The sequence below is a fragment of the Sinohyriopsis cumingii genome, chromosome 15, assembly GCF_028554795.1.
Source record: "Sinohyriopsis cumingii isolate HCF-2022 chromosome 15, ASM2855479v2, whole genome shotgun sequence".
NCBI lineage: Eukaryota > Metazoa > Mollusca > Bivalvia > Unionida > Unionidae > Sinohyriopsis > Sinohyriopsis cumingii.
In genome coordinates, this window is record NC_142975.1 from 29,636,435 (window position 1) to 29,660,058 (window position 23,624).

The 23,624-nt window shown below is 37.5% G+C and overlaps 1 protein-coding gene across 1 annotated transcript in view; it reads right to left on the reverse strand.

Moving 5' to 3' along the window:
* LOC149781476 (polyamine-transporting ATPase 13A3-like) overlaps positions 1-23,624 on the reverse strand; it is a 218,998-nt gene that overhangs the window by 30,640 nt on the left and 164,734 nt on the right. Inside the window, exons 25-27 of the mRNA XM_089935567.1 lie at positions 23,402-23,498; positions 13,342-13,414; positions 4,645-4,795 (exon numbers count right to left, since the gene is read on the reverse strand). Of these exons, the coding sequence (XP_089791693.1) occupies positions 4,645-4,795; positions 13,342-13,414; positions 23,402-23,498 (321 nt within the window). The remainder of the gene's footprint in view (positions 1-4,644; positions 4,796-13,341; positions 13,415-23,401; positions 23,499-23,624) is intronic.

Genomic DNA, 23,624 nt, shown 5'->3' on the forward strand with positions numbered 1-23,624 from the left:
TAACATGCATTAAATTTATCTACTCATTTAAAGGATTTTTATCAATTTTCAGCACAAACATTACCTGTCCACGAGTGATACTGACCAATCTTTGGATCTTTTGAAACTATAAAGTCATATTCAGAACAAAGAGAAACAGAAAAAACAATATAAAGATGATAAATACAAAAATCACATTACATATAATGAAATTTACCTTCATTTGATTTCTTTTATTTCACATTTAGTGTATTTTCAGTTATCCTATATTGCCTTTTAAGTTGGCCTATTTTGTGTCTTTTGAGGCAGCCTATTTTGTGCCTTTTTTCTTTTAAGGTGGTCTATTTTTTAAGGTATCTATTTTGTCTTTTAAGGTGGCCTATTTGTGACATATTTTGTGTCTTTTATGGGGCCTATACTGTAAAAAATAAACACGATTTATAAACATCATATAATTTTCATTTTGCAAACTTCTAATAATATCATGCCAATGACAGAGATAGGCATAATCTCACAAAACAATTGAATCTCTTTTATGACCTGGTGCTATTCACCATCATATGGTCCTGTCTTTCCATATGTCCTAGCTCTGCTCTTGGGCTATTCCCCATTGTGAATGTAGCATGGCCATTATATGGTCCTGTCTTTCCATCTGTCCTAGCTTTGCTCTTAGGCTCTTCCCCATTATGAGTGGGCATCATATGGTTCTGTCTTTCCATTGGTCCTAGCAATAACCTGGTGATGTTCCTCATTGTGAATGTAGTGTAGGCATCACGAGATATTCCTCATTGTGGATGTAGTGTGGGCATTGTGTTATGGTTCTGTCTTTCCATCTCTTCTAGCTATGACCTTTGTGCCATTCCCCATTGTGAATGTAACATGGGCATCACGAGATGGTCCTCATTGTGGATGTAGTGTGGGCATCATATTATGGTTCTGTCTTTCCATCTCTTCTAGCTATGACCTTTGTGCCATTCCCCATTGTGAATGTAGCATGGGTATCACGAGATGGTCCTCATTGTGGATGTAGTGTGGGCATTGTGTTATGGTTCTGTCTTTCCATCTCTTCTAGCTATGACCTTTGTGCCATTCCCCACTGTGAATGTAGCATGGGCATCACGAGATGGTCCTCATTGTGGATGTAGTGTGGGCATTGTGTTATGGTTCTGTCTTTCCATCTCTTCTAGCTATGACCTTTGCGCCATTCCCCATTGTGAATGTAGCATGGGCATCACGAGATGGTCCTCATTGTGGATGTAGTGTGGGCATTGTGTTATGGTTCTGTCTTTCCATCTCTTCTAGCTATGACCTTTGTGCCATTCCCCACTGTGAATGTAGCATGGGCATCACGAGATGGTCCTCATTGTGGATGTAGTGTGGGCATTGTGTTATGGTTCTGTCTTTCCATCTCTTCTAGCTATGACCTTTGTGCCATTCCCCATTGTGAATGTAGCGTGGGCATCACGAGATGGTCCTCATTGTGGATGTAGTGTGGGCATTGTGTTATGGTTCTGTCTTTCCATCTCTTCTAGCTATGACCTTTGTGCCATTCCCCACTGTGAATGTAGCATGGGCATCACGAGATGGTCCTCATTGTGGATGTAGTGTGGGCATTGTGTTATGGTTCTGTCTTTCCATCTCTTCTAGCTATGACCTTTGTGCCATTCCCCATTGTGAATGTAGCATGGGCATCACGAGATGGTCCTCATTGTGGATGTAGTGTGGGCATTGTGTTATGGTTCTGTCTTTCCATCTCTTCTAGCTATGACCTTTGTGCCATTCCCCATTGTGAATGTAACATGGGCATCACGAGATGGTCCTCATTGTGGATGTAGTGTGGGCATCATGTTATGGTTCTGTCTTTCCATCTCTTCTAGCTATGACCTTTGTGCCATTCCCCATTGTGAATGTAGCGTGGGCATCACGAGATGGTCCTCCTTGTGGATGTAGTGTGGGCATCATGTTATGGTTCTGTCTTTCCATCTGTCCTACCAATAACCAGGTGCTCTTCCCCATTGTGAATGTAGTGTGGGCATCAAGATATGGTTCTGTCTGTCATAGCTATCTTGTCATAATAATTTTTAAAAGGAACACTACACAAAAATTAAATCTGGCAATGTTGTTATTCATATGTAGTTGACATGATTTGAATTTCAAGTCATTCATATGGTTATGCAAGTTTAACACCTGTTTAGGACCTTTTAAGGACCTTTTGCCCAATGACTTACTCAGTACAAACCATGTTTGCATGGTTTTGCAGAAACCACTTGTGCTATGTAATTGATAGATATGTGATATCATTAGATTAGCTATTTAAATTACATATTTTAAATTCTGAAACATTAAGCAACATTTTTGCAGAAGCCACTTGATGTAAGTAATTAGCCTATTTACACTTGATGTAAGTAATTAGCCTATTTACACTTGATAAGTAATTAGCCTATTTACACATGTCAATTACCTTCTCAGACTTCGAAAACAATTTAATGCTTTCCAAGATTTTTTTAACCCTTGTTTTGCATAATTCTGGTCATTTTGCCCCAAAAATAATCATAAATCATTAAGAAAAAAGATCTACAATTCACATCAGGTTTGTTTTGATAATTGAAACTCCTTTTGAAACGTAAAAAATGCTTATACTTATGTATACATATGAAGATTTTGTGCAACTAACATTTAAAAGGATTAAAAAATTATGCTGATCATTACCAGATAATACACTTATTGACAGAAAAAAAGAATCAGTAAGAACTAAAAAAATAAACTATTATACTATCATGACTATACTTTCAATCTTTTAAAATCTGCCTCCCAAAACTATTGGAAACAAATCACATGTTAAAATAATCTAGATATTTGATAGTTTTCATTTAGTCAAAAACGACTTCTGCAATTTAATTAGAAAATATATGAAAATTAGTAAATAAAGTGTACTATTGTTACTATTGTTAAGTGTATCTTTTTGGAATTCTTGGTTTCCTTGAACTGATGCATTCAGACTTTGCATTATGGAAATAAAATACGAAAACACCTATTAGAATAATGGTGGTGGCCCCTCCCCCCCACTGTAGCTATTAGAATTTACATCTGATGATCTTGATTTTTTTATCTATCAATGACAGACATAATATTACGCTGCCCTTCTTCAAATGTAATGCAACAATTAAGTTGATAAAAACTGGTTGTCAAAAACTCAAGGAAGGTAGACTTGTGTAAAACCAACATGCCAAGTTTGACTCCTATGTTTATGACCTCTGATCCTGTTTGGAAATTAAGTAGGCCAAGGACATCTCATTATCAGCTCTGGTGATCTTGACCTTGGATGTAACAGCCCCCAAGCTGAGAGCCTTCTACAATGGGTTTAATGTGCCCAGTTTTCTGTTATAGGAGGTGTCTAAGAGTGGCAACCTTTATGTCCTGGATGGCATGGCAACCTTTATGTCCTGGCTGGCATGGAAACCTTTATGTCCTGGCAGGCATGGCAACTTTTATGTCCTGGCAGGCATAGCAACTTTTATGTCCTGGCTGGCTTGGCAACCTTTATGTCCTGGCAGGCATGGCAATTTTTATGTCCTGGCTGGCATGGCAACCTTTATGTCCTGGATGTCATGGCAACCTTTATGTCCTGGCAGGCATGGTAACCTTTATGTCCTGGCTGGTATGGCAACCTGTATGTCCTGGCAGGCATGGCAACCGTTCTGTACTGGCTGGCATGGCAACCTTTTTGTCTAGGCTAGCATGGCAACCTTTATGTCATGGCTGGCATGGCAACTGTTATGTCATGGCTGGCATGGCAACTGTTATGTCATGGCTGACATGGCAACCTTTATGTCAAGGCTGGCATGGCAACCTTTATGTCCCAGCAGGCATCCCATGCTGATATCCAGCTTAGAAAATCTTGCAATTTTCAACAGAGTTCAGTTTGTCTTAAAATTTGACTGGAGATTTTAATGATGTTACACTTTTTTGCCTTTACTTCTGTGCCGTATAGACTACGTAAACTTACTTGGCACTACAAAGCCAGGATTATGACATACATACATACATACATACATACATACATACATACATAAATACATACATACATACATACATACATACATACATACATACATAAATACATACATACATACGTACGTACGTACGTACGTACGTACATACATACATACATACATACATACATACATACATACATACATGAACATCTATGTGGTTTCAAAGTAAATTATTAAATCTATTATAAATCTTATTTGCATTATTTTAAAGGGGGGAATCATTTTACTCCATATTTCCCTTCCTCCTGACTTACTAGCTTGGCATATTATTTACCTGATTGTTTTATTTTAACTGCTGTATATATTTTAAAAATATTCATATAAAGTTTAAGAACTTCATTTGTGGTGCAAGGCCCAGTCTTTCTCATAAGATATATTAGAAGTCATTTCTACCACCAGCTTATTCATAACCCTTTTGTAATTTTTATAACTCATTTACTTTCTCATGCACTCAATCTTATACAGCAAAATAATGTGTGCTACTTACCAGTTCTGTAAGTGTAATTCTCAGAATGCAAATTTTCACTAAATATTCATACTTAATTCACAAAATCCAAATATAGGTGGCATCTCTGAATAAAATATCTCCCAAATTTGCTTTTCAACTTACCAAGGCTGTTGTTTTATGTTTTGAAAGCAGAAGACCTGAGCTGCAATTTGGATTCCCATCTGAAGAATCAGAGACAGAATAGGAGCTGGGCTTGTTAGGCTCAGAGGTGGTGGATTTTTGGCCAAATCGGGAAATGCCTCTGTTCTGCCAACTAAAATGTAATTCAAAAGATAAATAAAAATTATTTATAAGCAACGTATAAATGAGCTTTCTTTGAACGCCAATTCTGAAATTCAAAGAAAACGAAAAATAGAGTATGAACAATACACAATGATAGTATATTCTCTGAAGACAACACAATTATCTCATTTTCTTTAAAATCTTGAGAATATGTTGGCATAACAATGAGAGAATATCAGTGAAACATCTCTAACTGCAGTCAAACATATCCTAAGAAGTAAAACATGGACACAGATAAAATGGCCTCTTGGCACAGGTGACCTCTGGCCAAAATTTCAACTATAACATTTGGTTTTTGAACAAATATATATATATATATGATCCTGATAATATCACTGATAATATAAACATATTGCTAATTGTGACAGCAAATGGATCAGAAATATGGACATGGAGTGGCAGATGGATGATACCCCTAGTCTAAGTGTGTTTGCAATTAGATTAGAAATATGAATATGAATCATCCATGAAAGGATACAGGGCTATACCATAAGCACTTGGTTTTACACTCAGGTGAGCTAAAATCTGCAAGATAAGTTCCATTCCTAACTCTGACTTGATGATGTGCACCTCTAGAGGTGATGACCATAATATTTACCAAATTTTATGGCAATCCATCAACAAAGGTTCCTCGAAAGGACTGACACTCTACCGGTCAAGATAAATTTCCAGGAATCCAAGTTAAAAACATTTCTTTTAACTGCAGAGCAGGGACTGAAAATTATGGTGGTCCAAGATCCAGGACAAAGTTTATAGCCCTGGACCAGTCATATGTAAGATCCCATCAAACCTTTAATAGTTGTTATTTGTTTCAATACATTTTAGAAAATGTGTTTTTAAATCCTTAAAACATGAAAAACTTCACTGATGCAAGCAGATGATGATTGATAGTGACAAACTGGAGATGTAAAATTTGACATAAAATCTGCAAATTTAACATGCAATATAGCGATCACAGTCTAAGCTTGATCTTGGCCATTCAGATGTGTGTGATTTGGATTTTTAACGTAGCTTTGAACAATTTTTCAGTCATATTGCTACGATGTCTGCAGTGTGGCAGTTTATTTTGATGACTAGCACTGGGGCATCATGCCGCAGACATGTAGCATGATGTCCCATCCAGTCACATTATCCTGACGACAGGCTGACCAGTCCTAACACTAACCTCTTAATGCTGAGTACCAAGCGAGGCAGCTGCTAGTACCATTTTTTTAAGTCTTTGGCATGACTCGGCTGGGGATTGAACCCAAGACCTCCTGCATCTAAGGCAGATGCTCTAACCACTAGCCCACCAGAGCGGTTCTGGTCATGCAGATGTTTGTTCTCAATCACAGCTAAAACTAAGCATCAAAAGTATCAGATTACCATATATTCTAGATGCTATAAGTTTCTTATGGTGGAAGGCAAGAATCAACTACAAGGAATTCATCTGCTACAAAACATGTTACACTGCAGGGCTTCAAAAATGTCTCAGGTCCATAAAACATGGAAATTATGATAAAAATAAATATGTTCTGAGTTCCCATGATAAAAGCTTGGATATGTGTTGCGCATGGTGACAAGAGGTCATTTATGTTTTGTTCAACATGTATGGCATGCACAGTCAAGCAATTGTTCAGGAGCCTTATTCAAAGGTACCATATTTTCGAGTGTACAAGATGATACTTTTTGACCAGAAAATCTTAGCTTCATCCTATACTCCTAATTGACTTACATATGAATTATGCCATTTGAATCGCTTTATCGTATTTTGTATGGAAAATAATTCTCCAAGAGTACGAAAAATAATGCGTAAAAAGTACTTCATTTTGGGGAAAAATATAGGAACCCACATTGAGTATTTTAAACAATTACATTATTGTCAGTATTAAAAATTAACATAGATCAGATTTAATTGTGCTAAAGCATCATGCACCAGTAATGTATGATGTTTGTAATATATGTTGTTTAAATTTAATTACATGTATGTGCATTAGAATTTACAAGTTAGAAGATGGACAACCATGACAAAGACATATCCCATCAAAATTTTCTTCTTGTACCTAATGATCAAATAAAACATATGCCCCATTGAGAGAGAGAGACAGACAGACAGACAGACAGATGTCATGATGACTGATTTTACTTGTGTACAAGTGCAGTACCATATTCCATTATCAATTAATACCACTAGGTAAGTGATTCCTTCTAATTTTTGTTTCCATTTCCATTATTACAAGAATCACATGGGTTTATAGTGGTATTAACATGCTAATTAAATATGCTATGGCTGTATTCAGTCATTCCAAGATAACACCTGTTTGAGGTCAATATTCTGCAGACCAGATCAGATTAGCGAGGCTACCAATAGGGAAATGAGGCTACCGTGGGTATTATGAATACCATACCATATAATGAAAGGAAATGCCAGGTGGATACTAGTGTAAATTTCTCAGCCAGTGACATTTTTAACTTGCCAACAGAACCAACAGCAATTTAAAGTACATCTAGCATCAGAAAAGGTCAAAAACAATTGCTGCCTAAGTATAGGAAGAGTACATGGAGTTTGAAGAAAGTATTTGTTGGGAATGGAGAGGTCATTATACTTGCAAAGAAAACTGGACAGCCTGCGAGATGGTCATTCTTGGGATTAACCTACATGGTATCTATATGGATATAACTATTGTGAATATTTGAGTATGGCATGTATTTTCATAGTTTAAATTTACTGTTTCATTTAATAATGTTGTCTCTCTTTGACAAAAGCTTCAGCAACACGAAGGCAATAAGGTAAAAACAAAAGCAAGAACAAAAAAACATGAAGAACTGAACTTTCTCTCTCTCTCTCTCTCTCTCTTTTTAGTTACATTTAATGATCCTGACTGGAAAGGTCACTGAGTTACAGATAGGATAAAATTCGTGATGCTGTTTGGAACGAAGTGAAATATAAACTCCAAGGTATGATCTGGCCTCATCTTACACTCAGCATCGACTTATATATGGATGAAGGATGGAAAGTTTGCCAAATTTGCTGATTCAACTTATATGCCGCATCGACTTATAGGCTGGCAAATGCAGTACATTCAATTTTATAACTGATCCATTAATAGCAGGTGCAACAAGCAAAGAGCATATTACTTGCACCAGACACATTACTTGACAGAAAATAAACATACCACTCTCAATCATCAAAAGCCTGATTCTGAACCTTTACAAAACTGAGTGTACAAAAAGTTATTGACCATGTCAGAGGGACCAGAACTAGCTGATTTCTGTTCTGACGAGACCACTGCAAACTGACTACATTTTTTCTAATAAAGCATGGAATCTGACATACACTGAGCACAAAGTTCATCTTAGGTTGACCAATCTATTGAATAGAATGAATTTTGTCTGATCTTTCCCACCCCATTTTAGATAATTGGCAACAGAAATGTACAAGTATCTAATGGGTGGGAAAAGTCTGAGAAAACCTTGATTTTCTACCTAGCAAACTGTTACTTTTGGGGCTGCATATAGATTATGGGTGTTCTCCCATGCTTCACTGAACAAGCTTTGAATGGCAAATGTGTTCAGTTTATTTGGATATTTGAGATCTTTTTTTTAAGAACATTTAGACCTGAAGATTCAAGGAGGATTCACCAACAGAAGGCACTATCACATGATTTAAAGATTTTAAAATGTTATTTTTAATAATGACTTAAAAAGCAATAAATCAGTTGTTGGAATTTAGAGTCTGCATCTTCCTCTCTTTCATTTATAGTAATGCACTATAGCAAAGACTTCATTGTTTGACCAGTCTGTGTCTAATGTGGACTTGAGCTTACTGGTCCTGGACCAGAGAGTCAAATGTGAAATTTTGAAACCTTGAACAAATTGAAAAAATCTGGTGGCAATAATGGAGTTAAGATCAGCACCATTTTCAATTTTGGCCATATAGACATCATACTCTGTTTTTGGCATAAACCCCATGTTGATATAACCAATTAGGAATAGCCATATCAAATATTTAAGATTACTACTATAGTGGCCATACTGGATGTCAGAGTGATGTCATTTTCATTATGGTATGTGACAGCATCATGTCAATCTGACCTTCCATTTATGAGTAGCAACAAGATTTTTAAGATGGTTGCTGAAATGGCAAGATTAGATTAGCAAATTTATGACCAAGAAGACATCATAATTAGTCTGCTGTTTAAATGTGTTTTTTTATTAGTTTGATGCCATTTCTCAGTACAAGCCAGGCTATACATGGCAGCCAGTATGATTGGTGGAGGAAAAACCTGGGAAAACCACAACAAGAACCACCAACCTGTAGGAAGTTACTGGCAGCTTTCTAACATACCCACTTTAGCCAAGCCTGAGACTCAAATCTATGCAGACAGAAGTGAGATGGCAATGATCATTAGACCACTTGGCCACCCAAAGATTCTGTTGTTGAAAAACCCATGATAATATGTCCATCCATCCAGGAAGAATAGTGGCAATATTATAGATCAGTACCATTTTCATTTCAAATCAGCCAGACATCATGTGAAACCTTTCAGTGAAAATCACATACTACTATGACCATCCATTCAAGAGAAGTAGCAACGAGACTGTCAAATTTCAAATGTCGTATCAACACCATGTTATTTTAGGACCATTTAGACATAATGAAATATTTTAATGAAAACCACTTGTTGAGATGAAAATCCATTCTGAAGTAGTAGCCATAACAAGATTTTCAAATTAGCTGCCATGGCAGCCATAGTGGATGTTCAAAGGTCACCATTTTTAATTAGGAACATAAAGACCTTGGCATGTAGTGACCACAGACCTGTTGTAATGGATGCTGAATTTCGGACAAAAGGCAGACCATTACATAAACTCTTTGACTATGACCTGTGGGGCAAAAAACTGAAGGACTATTGGTACTAATGAGACTTGTGTCAAACACTGCATTTAATTATAAGACAAAAAAGACAATACCTGTAACAAAAATTGCTTGAGATAATGATTTTTGTTGATAGGTACATCTTCAGGAGATGGTCATAATACTGATCAACTTTCAGTCAAATATTTCAAGATTAGCTTACATGTCAATCCATCAAATACTTCAAGATTAGCTTACATGTCAATCCATCAAATACTTCAAGATTAGCTTACATGCTAATCAATCAAATACTTCAATATTAGCTTACATGTCAATCAATCAAATACTTCAAGATTAGCTTACATGCTAATCAATCAAATACTTCAAGATTAGCTTACATGTCAATCCATCAAATATTTCAAGATTAGCTCTCATGTCAATCAATCAAATATTTCAAGATTAGCTTACATGTCAATCAATCAAATACTTCAAGATTAGCTTACATGCTAATCAATCAAATACTGCAAGATTAGCTTACATGCTAATCAATCAAATACTTCAAGATTAGCTTACATGTCAATCAATCAAATACTGCAAGATTAGCTTACATGCTAATCAATCAAATACTTCAAGATTAGCTTACATGCTAATCAATCAAATATTTCAAGATTAGCTTACATGCTAATCAATCAAATACTTCAAGATTAGCTTACATGCTAATCAATCAAATACTTCAAGATTAGCTTACATGCTAATCAATCAAATACTTCAAGATTGCCTTACATGCTAATCAATCAAATACTTCAAGATTAGCTTACATGCTAATCAATCAAATACTTCAAGATTAGCTCTCATGTCAATCCATCAAATACTTCAAGATTAGCTTACATGCAAATCAATCAAATACTGCAAGATTAGCTTATATGTCAATCAATCAAATACTTCAAGATTAGCTTACATGCTAATCAATCAAATACTGCAAGATTAGCTTATATGCTAATCCATCAAATACTGCAAGACTTGCCATGCTAACAAGATTTTGCGACATGGAAGGACAAATGATCAAATGGATGGACAAATGGAAAAATGAATAAACAGCTAGATTGATGGATGGAAGGACAGAGGAACTGACTTCAGGATTACAATATATCCCATCCTATTATTCACCACAAATATTTTCCACTGCAATGAATTTTCTAAGCAATTCATAGCTGTAATCAATTTTTAAAATGACAAGGCAATATTGGCCAATTTAAAGTTATACTTATAAACTGACTTGAACATGGTGGATGTAAACATGACACAATGACATAGTTTTTCCATTATCTTTCTTGAGAAAACAGATGCTTCAATTGTAAAGTTTATCCACCTAAGACATCACTTAAAGCACTAAGAAACTATTGCTTGGTTACAAAACACTGGATCACAGACCATTGAAAACAGGTGATCATTTAATACATGACATGTATAGGGGGAAATTCCATCCATATCTACATTTAATACATGACATGTATAGGGGGAAATTCCATCCATTTCTACATTTAATACAAGACATGTATAGGGGGAAATTCCATCCATTTCTACATTTAATACATGACATGTATAGTGGGAAATTCCATCCATTTCTACATTTAATACATGACATGTATAGGGGGAAATTTCATCCATTTTTACATTTAATACATGACATGTATAGGGGGAAATTCCATCCATTTCTACATTTAATACATGACATATATAGGGGGAAATTCCATATCTTTCTACATTTAATACATGACATGCATAGGGGGAAATTCCATCTATAGATCCTGAAATTGTAAAATATTTTTTTTTTAAATTTAAGTATAACAAAACTCCAGTGCCAAAATAAACAAGAGTTTCATATAATTATTTAGCAAGATGTGTTGTATTCTTGAAGAAGAAAATATCTTATCACGTCTGGCACATTTTGGAAAAGACTTTAGTTCCTTAAAAAAGCTGTTAACTGTTAATCATATTATTACTGCACAATAAAGCCATCAAGTCTTCTTGTTTGTCCTAATGCATCCTGTGTACAATCGTCATTTAATCCAGAGTAAACAACTGCCAACGGCTGTTTCCTCAATCATCTGGCATACACAGCATAGGAAATGCAACCTCCTGTTGAATTTCACTTCAACTATTTTTTTAGAAACTCGCATGGTCGGTCTTATGCTTAATAAATTTCAATTAAAAATCAGACCTTTAAACATATCTAGCATATAAGAATGTTTCGAAAAGTAAAGTGTTCTGTAAGTTAGTGTGAGCGTATTACCAGAAAAATTAGTACTTGGGTTCACATGGAATCAAGTAGAAAGATTCCATAAGGTATGTTTGCACATTTTCAATGGAATTACTATTATGCAAACAACGAGTCTGGCTGGTGAGTACACATACCCTTTTTACACTTGCCAATTATATGTATGTACCAATAAATGGTTCTTTGCCAAATGAATCAATATTAAATATGTAATAACTGATGTAGGCATTTCTTGCTTATGGCTATTCCATTTAAACATACCCAGGGAAGGCAGGTTTTAAACAAATATATGCCAGGGTAGTTCAACTTCACAGAGTTCATATAAAAATAATAAGAAAATTCTAAAATGCATCTACTGGCGAGTACCTCACTTTAAAAGTGCCTTACCTGGGTCCCATGTATGTTTTAATGGAACAGCCATTAATATGCAACAGGTTGGTTACAACATTAAGGAAGTCTGAAGTCCCTCCTCCCATTTTTGTACAGCAATATCTTATTTAATTAAATGACCTAGTTCTGTATTGCATGATGGCACTTTGTGGACCCAGAACATCATGTTATAGTAGTGTATCATGTGGACCCTGATCATCAAGTTGTCTTATTGACCCTATGTTATAGTGGTGTTTCATGTGGACCCTCAACACTGCATTATAGTGGTGTATCATGTGGACCCTCAACACTGCATTATAGTGGTGTTTCATGTGGACCCTCAACACTGCATTATAGTAGTGTATCATGTGGACCCTCAACAATGCATTATAGTGGTGTTTCATGTGGACCCTCAACACTGCATTATAGTAGTGTATCATGTGGACCCTGATCATCCAGTTGTCATATTGACCCTATGTTATAGTGGTGTTTCATGTGGACCCTCAACACTGCATTATAGTAGTGTATCATGTGGACCCTGATCATCAAGTTGTCATATTGACCCTATGTTATAGTGGTGTTTCATGTGGACCCTCAACACTGCATTATAGTGTTGTTTCATGTGGACCCTCAACACTGCATTATAGTAGTGTATCATGTGGACCCTCAACACTTCATTATAGTAGTGTATCATGTTGACCCTGATCATCAAGTTGTCATATTGACCCTATGTTATAGTGGTGTTTCACTGTAACTAGAAAATCAGTTAAAGCGTTTCTAAAGCAAAATGTCACTTGGAAAGTATCTAATCTGGGTTCGTGTTCTAAGTGTCAAGTGCATCAGCTTTTCAACACTGATGAAGTTTGCAGGTTTCATTCGGCTCATCATGACAAATTGTCTTTGCATGATTCTCATGCATTTGCTCATTTAAGGGAAAGATTCAAAAGTTTTAACAAACATTCACACAATCACGTATCCTAGATAAAACACTGTTTGCTGACTATAAAGTCTGTGCATAAAATTCAATACTTACATGTGACACTGAGTGTTGTTAAGAGAAATAAGTCAATGTACAGAAATTCCAAGTCTGTCAAATTTGCCCCAAACTGAAATGATAACAAATTAACCTCTGATAACTCTGATGCAATTAAAATTTATCAAAATCTTAACGTACAGAATATGCATGTCAACACTAAAATAACAGCTCCATTGGTATGTATGTATGTATGTATGTATGCTGACAGATAAGGGGTGAGGTGGGGATATCAACAATCTAAATACCAATATTAATAAAATATGTTTCTTTGAAAATACTTACTCAATCATAATACCTTAGGAGAACTACTACTACCTCACAAATCCAGCCCTCAGAGATACAATTTTTTCCTAAAGGAAGCTAAAAGTTGTCTGCTGACCATGTGGGAGTCAGGCAGAGTGATCTCCCCTTATCTATAAGATACTGTGACAATGAGTAAGAATGTTTAAGTTATTACTGGAACAATAGTCATGCTACCTATAGATGCAACTGTGGGGAATGTTGGTACGGTGGGGAGGCTGGGAAGGTGTAGTATGATTGGGTACTTATTTTTGAATAAACATATTTTACTAAGAAAACTTGTTTTATTCTTTGAATACACTACCTAATCATAGTACCTTAGAAGAATAGGTAAGAGGTGGAGGGAGGTACATCCCCTTACGCTGAAAATAAAATCTGGCCCCCTAAGGTAAGAGGGACAGTTTCTAGGTAACCCAACTGGAGCGAACTCCATCTGTCTGGGTGTGGGTTCAACAGGGAAAAATCCCACCCACCCACCCACAAATCCAGCAGAAATCGTGAAGCAGTGTCTTTATAAAGCTGTCGATCAACCTGGAAGTGTGACCTGCTGAGCTACAAAGATAGGTCATACCAGATCAAACTGGGCACTTTGGGATGACAGATCTCGGAGATAAAAGCTAGAAATTGTGGACTACGATTTCCATCCCACAGCCTGAATGATGTCGGTTAGAGAACGGTTTCATTCAAATGCTAGGCTGGTGGTAACTGCCCTAACCTCATGAGCAGAGATGTGTAATAAGTTCATTTGTGCCAGGGTTATTTCCCTGTATGCTGAGCGAATAACCCACTTAACCCAGGATGAGACAGTCAGGGCTGATATATCATCTTGTCCTAATTTCAGAGGTAGAAAAAGGCATGATCTCCCTTAACGCACCAGCTCTGTTCAATTAAGGTACCACTTTGATGATCTGTGTGGCCTTCAGTTGATGTGTCCAGGCAAGGCACAGTTTTCATGAGAAAAGTCTGTGGAAAGGAGACACTGGCATGAGTAAGACTGACCCATGTTGTCAGAACTGCAGGTAATTGGGGTTTGCGGACAGGACATGTCTGGTAGGAAACAGGTCTGGTAGGAAAGGTGCACCAGAGATGCCCATGCAATTGGTTCAAAGGGGGTCTTGTTCAGCCAGGTTAATACCCAAGGTAGGTTCCACTTGGGGCAGAGGGTTAACGTTTTAGACCGTGTATAATCAAAGTTTGCAAGTAGACTGGATAAGTCCTTGTTTTGTCCGATATCTTCGCACCCATGATGATGAAAGGTGTCAGCTATCATGGAGTGGTAGCCTTTGATGAACTCAGAACTAATTTTCATTCTTTCAAGAGCCAGAGGAAGAAATGAGCTATCTGCAGTATCGACACCTGGAGAGGTAAAATACACACACCAATGGGTGAAAATGTGTCATTTGCCTTCATATGCTTTGAGAGTGGAGGGCTGTCACACCTGAGCGATTCTCTCCACGACTGGTTGCGAGTACTGTTTAAGTCTGAGGGCCTTTTTTATATGATCCAGATGTACAGGTTCTGGAGCTCTGGGCAGGAATAAACAACTGCTTTCCAGGTTGTTTAAGTAGATGAGGGAAGATCCAAATCTTCTGTGGGTTTCTGATGTAAGATTGATGAGGTCGTTGATCCACGGCTTCTCCCATCAGAGTAGTGTGATGAGGATGAGGCGACAGGCTAATTCCTTTACTTTCTGTATCACTCTCGGAATCAACGATGTTGGAGGGTATGTGTATGCATCCAGGTTGTTCCAATCCAAGTACAGGGTTTAGACTGCCCATGCTTTTGGATCCAGGACGAGACAATGGTTGGGAGTTTGGTATTCCACCTTGTTGCAAATAGGTCCACTAATGGTTGGTCCCATGAGGTACAGATCTGGATGAAAACTGAGGGATGAACAACCATTCCGTCTGAATCAGTCGATTGTTTCGTGACAAGTTAACTAGAACTTTTAGGCATCCCGGGAAAATGATGAACATGTGGATTTGTTGTGACCACACCAGTTTAGAAAGTCCCACACTGTGACACAAAGGTCTGAACCAAAGGTTCCACCCTGTCATTTAAGTCACTACTGTAGAGTTGTCTGACAGAATCAAGACGACCTTGCCAGAGAGGCATTTCTGCCACCAGTGAAAGGCTTTAACAATGGCCATCACTTCCAGAAGATTGATGAGCACAAGTTGTTCATGGGGAGACCAGGCACTGCTGGCTTCCAAAAATGATGTTAGGAGGTAGGCTCCCCAGCCTTCCATGCTGGCATCAACACAAATTGTAATCTCGGGGGGTGGTAAGTGCAGAGGTATACCCGCTGTGAGCCAAGAAAGGTTATCCCAAGGCTGGAGATGATGTCTCAGTTGTGAGCCAATGGATAGAGGTTAGTACAGTGGGTAAACTTTGGGTCCCCATTGAGACAGAAGAAGCATTTTTAATGGGTGCATAAAAAGGCAACCCAGGACAATGAGGTCCACAAAGGAATTCCTGTGATGATAGGGATCTCCTCAAGAGTAAAGAAGCCACCATGCTGCAGATTTTCAATGCCCAATCCTGACGGAAACAAACCATATTTTCCTGTGTATTTTACTCCATACCTACATGAATAAAAATTTCAGGTGGTACTAGGTTGGATTTGTTCTGATTGATGATAAAGCCCAGATTGGTATGTGATGTGACAAGGGTTATCATGTTGTGATGTAAAATAGAACTCACCTGATGTTTTAGTAGGATGTTGTCAAGGTAATTTGATGTTGCTGCGACAGAAATGGTCCAGACATGCCACGTGACTTGATTCATGAGACAAGTGAAGAGCCAGGGGTTGGTATTGAGGCCGAATGGTAGTGCCCTGAATTAGTATACCACATCGTTGTAGGTGGATTGTAGGATTGACATGGAGGTAAGCAACTTTTAAGTCCACACTGATAGCAAAGTCTCCCTCTTGGATGGCATTTAGAATGTGCTGTGGTGTTTCCATTGAGAACCAAGGAGCATGAATGAAGTGATTGAGGGTACTGAGTTCAATGTCGGGGTGCAGAGTGCCATTTGCCTTTGGATCCAAGAAGAGTCTGGAATAAAAATCCTGAGCGAGCTTCGAACAATTTCTATCACTTTTGTCCAAAGAAGGTTGTCTATTTTCTGCTGTAACGTGGTGTCTTTGAGTAGATCAGATGGGCACTGGTAAATGTCTGAACTCTGGACAGCGGAGGAGTGTTAAACGTGATGCAGAGTCCCTCGTGAACCATTTGCCGAGTCCAGGTATCATTGTGGCAAATTTTGTTCCATTTGGCAGCAATGAAAAGAAGCCTACCTCCTACTGGGATGTCTGGAAAGGGCAGATTGGAGATAACAGCAATTTGTAGGAGGAGAGACACTGAGTCAAATGAAAGGCTCCCTTCTGTGTTTTATTAGCTTTGGTTTGCAATGGCTGTGGCTTACAATGAGTGGATCTCTGGTAGGACTGTTTTCCCGAGGATTGTGTCCTATGAGTGGCTCTTGCATCCCAATCCTGATTTCCTGTAACAATGCTGTGGAGGCAGGTTAGAGAAATTTTTATCTATAGTGGCCTGTTTACGAACCTCTTCAATCTGGCCATTAAACAAATTATGGGTTGATAAGGATTTGTGCGCAGTCTGGCTTTATGGTGGTCCTTTAGAAAGGTGGAGATTGTGAGTACAGAGTCCTGTTTATCCAGTTGTAGATCAGCAGCAGTGGTGACAGCGTTAGTCAAGGTGTGTTGTGCTACTCTATTCACCAACTCCCATGCATGTCCTGTAGAAGTCCAAGTGGGAGGAGAGATGCTATGTTATGCTTGTTGGAAAATTGCCATGGAAAGAAAGTCCAATGAAGAGCCAGAGCTGCCAATCCTACAGACTCACAATTAGTGCAGAACAGGATAAAAATTAGTGAATCAAGGCCAGTAGTGCATTATAAGAAAACTCCAAAATAAAATTAAAACATTATTTACACTGAGTAAACATACAAATTTATTTGTAGGACAAACTGTAACAACTAGATATAGTTCTACTAACATTTCAACTAGCAATACAGGATCGTTATTGGCATCAGTGACCACTGCTACTATCTTGACAACCACTTAACGTAATAATCCTGTCTACTGCTCTGATTTCCAAGTGAAATGCTGGCTTATGACCAAGGCCGGTCATAACAGAAATAGGCCATGTGTGTGGGAGGATCATCGTCTGACTCGTAATGTTGGGACAGATTTCAAGATGCTTGATTCATGTAACCTGTCTGTATATCTGCAGATTGAGAGGGAAGTGACAGCAGTTTGTTAAGCTCTTTCCCTCATTGTTCTGCAAGAGAAACAGAATCAAGTCCGATAGAAATTGCTAGTAACATTAGGTCTGGAGGAGGTGACTTGGGTGCTGGGGCAGTTTCTGATCTTGTTGATTTCTGGTACTTCATGGCTGAAGGAAGAGAGGTTCAGTTATCACTGTTTCCTACCAAAAAACCCTGTATGAATGAAAGGCCAGCATGAAGTCCGTTTCAGTACTTCGTAAGTATATTGAGCAGAAGAAATAAACATGAGGGACCTAGCCCTGCCACCTTATAGGTATTATCGGTGCAAGCTAAAGCTTAGAGTTGGCCCAGTAAGTGATATCAGGCATTCCAATTTCAACAAAACATAATAAGAGTATAAAGCTAATAAATATACAATGATATACTTGCACCTGTCTTGTTTGAATATTGATACAGCGCAGAGCTGACCAAAAGAAGGTTACCTGGAAAAATATGTGATAGCTGTGATGTTCGTACTGTATTAAAATTTATAAGGACTGCCCCACTGTTGAATGTAAAACTGATGCTGACATCATCCAATTCCTCCCACGTACCAAAAGAGAACATTTAAATCCTGATCAACATCAAGTAGGATCTTTAATTGACAGTGACCAGAAGGACATACCCGAAATACCCAATGCTGTTTCTGAAACCATATTTGCATGCTAGAAAGGACTGAAGTGGCTAGAAAGCAAGGATACTGAGCCCCTGAAATTTATGCAGCTGGGAAATATCATAGACTTTGCTAAAAAGATTTAAAAAATGAAGAACAAAAAAACTAAAATCACATAATACTTCCAGTAGGAAACACACATCATGCGAGTGAATAGTTTATTTTATTTGGATTAGTACTTTTTGTAAATAGATGTGTTTCACTGGATTTGAAAAGGATTACATTCATGTATTTAAAGTTGGTCTTTTTTTCTATTATTCCATGTTCTGGAATTGCTAAAAGTGTGCTGCACATAATGAGAAATCACTCTGTCGCTAATCCAATGTAACTGATGTTTTCAACTGAAATCGAGATATGTTAATAGCGATTAAAAAATCAACTTGACATTACTCAGTGCACTTTTTACATGTAAATGTTCATTTATTTAATTACAAAAAGGGTATAGAAGTGGTATGTATGTTTTTGTGATCTATTCATTAGAAACGAATAAACATCTGGCTGTATTGCTAAATTTATTCCTTCTTTTGCAAGTGATTACAGCATTTTTAAACACTTTAAAGTTCATGCGGCTTTAGACAGAAATAATAACTGGCAAGTATATTTCTTAAAGTGAGGTGTTTATATGATTGTTTCTAATCATGTGTACGACAATATGGGTTGAAAGAAAGCAATTTAAAAACTTTTGAATATTTTTATTTACTTTTATTATCAGACATAATTAAATGTATAAATACCATACAGTGGAGAAAAAACCCTATATAATTTAAATAAACTAACAGTGTTACTATATGTTTTTCTGGCATTTTGTTTATCCCCCCATACATGTATACACAACATTTTTTACCATTTTCACTATACTGCTGTTTGGTACATAATGCAGTTGGCAGTTATGAACCCTGACTACTTCATTTTAATGTAGGAGAGCTGTATTTTGTTTTCCTGCCTTAACCAGTGAGCGGAGTCTTGTATGGAAACTGTGGATATTTACTGTGTGCCTCAGACAGCACGCAAGGGCATGTACTGTATATTCACTGTGTGCCTCAGACAGCACCCAAGAGCATGTACTGGATATTTACTGTGTGCCTCAGAGAGCACCCAAGGGCGTGAACTGGATATTCACTGTGTGCCTCAGAGAACATCCAAGGGCGTGAACTGGATATTCACTGTGTGCCTCAGAGAACATCCAAGGGCGTGAACTGGATATTCACTGTGTGCCTCAGAGAGCACCCAAGGGCGTGAACTGGATATTCACTGTGTGCCTCAGATAGCATTCAATGGCGTGAAATGGATCCTGCAGCTTCACTACTCTTGATAGATGGATCAAAGAGAGAGAATGTGGATAGTTATTTGTTGGTTGCCTATTGACATTAACTTCATTTTAGAAATGAAGCCAGGTTGCGATATTAGTATGAATGCACTGTTGGAACAGAACTGAATATAGAACAGATCCATCAACACAGCATGTATCTCACTCACCCTGCAAGCTGCAGCTAGTGCTATGTGGGTGTGGGTGTGTGATTTTGATTTTTAACGTAGCTTGATAGAAATTTCATTCATATCACTATGATGTCTGAAGTGTGGCAGTGTACTGTGATGTCTAGCACTGGGACATCATGCCGCAGACATGTAGCATGATGTACCACCCAGTCACATTCTCCTGACACCAGACCGACCAGTCTTAACACTAACCTCATAATGTTGAGCATCCAGCAAGACAGCTCTAAGTACCATTTTTATATGTCCTTGATATGACTCGGCCAGGGATTCGAACCTGAGTCCTCCCTCATCCACGGTAGATGCTCAAACCACTAGGCTACCAGAGCAGTCGCTATGTGGGTGTAATTCTTGTACAAGAACTGTTGCAGCAAGGTGGATGACATGAGCTCAAACTTAGACCAACTGAGCCACATCAAGAACAAGGAGAGATTCCATTTTGGGAACAAGACGAGTTAGCATTTCCTAGAAGAGGTGGAAAGGTCTTTGTTATGGTCAATATTATCTCTTACTCGATGTCTGAGGTCATGGAATGGTAGCCCTTTACAGTAACAGGGGAAAGCTTCTTGTAAATATCTGGTGATTTTGTACTTCTTTGACGAGATAGTCCACTATGACTGAATTGTCTAATATTATCAGAATCATCTTCTTTTCACTTTTTCCACCCAAGCATGGTTTGATTTCAAAGAGACTGATGTGATGAGTCTTCTCATGCAGTGTCCACTTGCTGTTAACTATCCCAAACCAGCAGCCCCCAACCAGTTAAAGGTCAGTGTTTGATGTTGGTAAAGATTGTAATATGATGACCAAAATGACCTGAGATTGGGTCCTACTGTACCAAAAGGGCCACCCATTAAATGCATATGTAAATGTAGCCAAGGTATTGCAGGCCTGTGCAACACTAATCATCCCTTGGTGGAAATGAAAGTACTGTCAGATACCTTCATTGATGCGCCAATGATTCTGTTGATGTGATTGGAAGATGAACCAGGTTGAAAGGAGTTAGAAAATCATTACGTTGATAAGCAAAACAATGAGAAGGGAAAACATCCGACTAATCTAGACTGACAATCCAGCCTCAACCACAAATGAGGTAGAGTAGGCAGTTCACATCATGAACCAAACCTGAATTTAACCAAATGTTTGACAGGGTATCGGCCAGGTATGACACCATCGCATTTACCACTGTGTGGTGAGCAGCCCTATTAACAACCCTGCAACATGGTATACTGATTCCCAACTATGGAAACTTCTGGATATTTGGTCAGACAAAAGATCACTTGAGATGACATTGAGTTGGGAATAAATCTACATGATGTTCCCAACCAACTTAGACATGCATTAAACACTTGTCTGTCCATTTTATACAATACAAATCTAGATATGCTGTTAAACACTTGTCTATCCACTTGATACAACATGATGTTTATGACCAACTTAGACATGCTGTTCAAGACTTGTTTGTCCACTTTAATAACAAAGTGGAGCAGATTTGCAATGATGCTGCCAGGAGTTTATCTGAAGAGGGATCCCTTCCCTTGTCACCAAACAACAAGGAGTAGAACAAAACAGGGAGGGTGGATCACCGTTTTTCATTATTTACCCAACACTGAAATATCCATTTTTCTTTCCTGCTACTCTGTTTGGTCTATACTGAAATCAAAATTCTTATAAAGGCAACTTGACTGTTCAACAGTTCCAAATTGTAGATGAATGCTTAACACTTTGTATGAGTTACAGCATGTCCTTCAATTGCCTTTTCTGGACGCTGGATCAAACATCTTCTTCCCAAATTGAACTCGCCCTACATGGATGCAAGAAAGAACATTTTGATCAGGCCATGCACATCTTGTGGATGTCTGCCATGTCTATACTTCTTGCACATCTTGTGGTTGTCTGCTACGATTTCAAAGTGTCTATACTTCTTGCACATCTTGTGGTTGTCTGCTACGATTTCAAAGTGTCTATACTTCTTGCACATCTTGTGGTTGTCTGCTACGATTTCAAAGTGTCTATACTTCTTGCACATCCGTTATAAAAGAGAGAAGAAAAAATTAACAAGCACATGCAGGACTGTTCAAACAGATGAACTTATGTTACAGAGACAGGTGTGTAATAAATAAACTAACAGTATAATACAATTATACTGGTGAAGACTTGACTGTTACCAATCAAAATGACATTGATAACAACCAGTAAAAAAAAAAAAAATGATAGAAATAAATTCACCTTGAAAATGCAAATGTTGTATACAGTCAGTATATCAAGCTTCAGGCTTATTATATCACTGAAAATAAATGGTGGACGGAAAGAATTAAATATAAATTGTAATAGGTTGATTTGAGGCACTGGTCACACCTGGTGGTCAAGGGATATTCATATTTAGGAGTTACTTTTCTTAGACAAAACAGATATTTTCACTCCTTAGACAAAACACAATTTTCATCTTTCAGGGAGAGCTGGATTTGGAGAAGGTAGATAGTAATTTATTATTATTTATGTGATTGGGTAATGTATTTGATGGCAAAATTGTGCAAGGAACTGTAAACTTGTCTTTCTTGAAAATAAAATGTTATTCCTCAATGGTTCCATTAACAAACAACTTTTGCTGATATTATTAGTAAATCAGCCTGGTGTAAATTGTGATACAACAAATTCTTGTCAACTAGAACTTTCTTAGCAATGCCACATTTAATGTGAAAATAATCTAATCATAAGGAAATGAATTAGCACCAAAACCCTACATTTAACAGATGTAGAACTATATAATTTAATTTGAACAGGTATTTCTTCTTTCACTGAGAGATGTGCATGCATGTTCACATCGTTAACAATTATGTAACTACTTACAGGCAGTAAATACAACAAAGCTGTTTATATGTGTAAACATTGCAACCTTAAAAAAACACAAAAAATAGCAACAGAATACCCTGCAACAATACCCTGCAACAATACTTGATTCATGTCATGGATTGTGAACACATAATATAATTTCAGACTAATTAATGTAGACTTGATTACAGTAAATTCATGGGAGGATGAAAGTCACACAAAAACAATCCTTTCATGAAAGCAACCGTGTTCACCAGGCCCAAAACTTAATGGGGATGTTGATACAGGGATGCTTTTCCCTTTGTTTGAATAGTCCAATTAGAAACTAGTGATTCATTCCAATTGTGAGAAGAATAAAAAATGTTCTAACACTGGAATACTGCATCTATCTGAAGAAACTGAGGTAAAATGCAACACACATAAGAAAAAATAAAATAATTTAGCAGAGTTTGAAGAATGTCATCTTACCGAGTAACATATAAGGACAGACACAAACTGGTTAAGGCTGTAGCAGGCCATGTATTTGAAAATACCAAAAGATGTCACCAGGGCTGCTCTCCCCTCCCTGTCAAAATGAGATTGTAGACCTCTTGGTTAACAAACTGTGTAATTGTCATTACTGTCAATTGTTTTTTGTTGGCATCACTTTATGCAAGTTTTAAATATAACTTTTTGTCTGTACATGATTTTT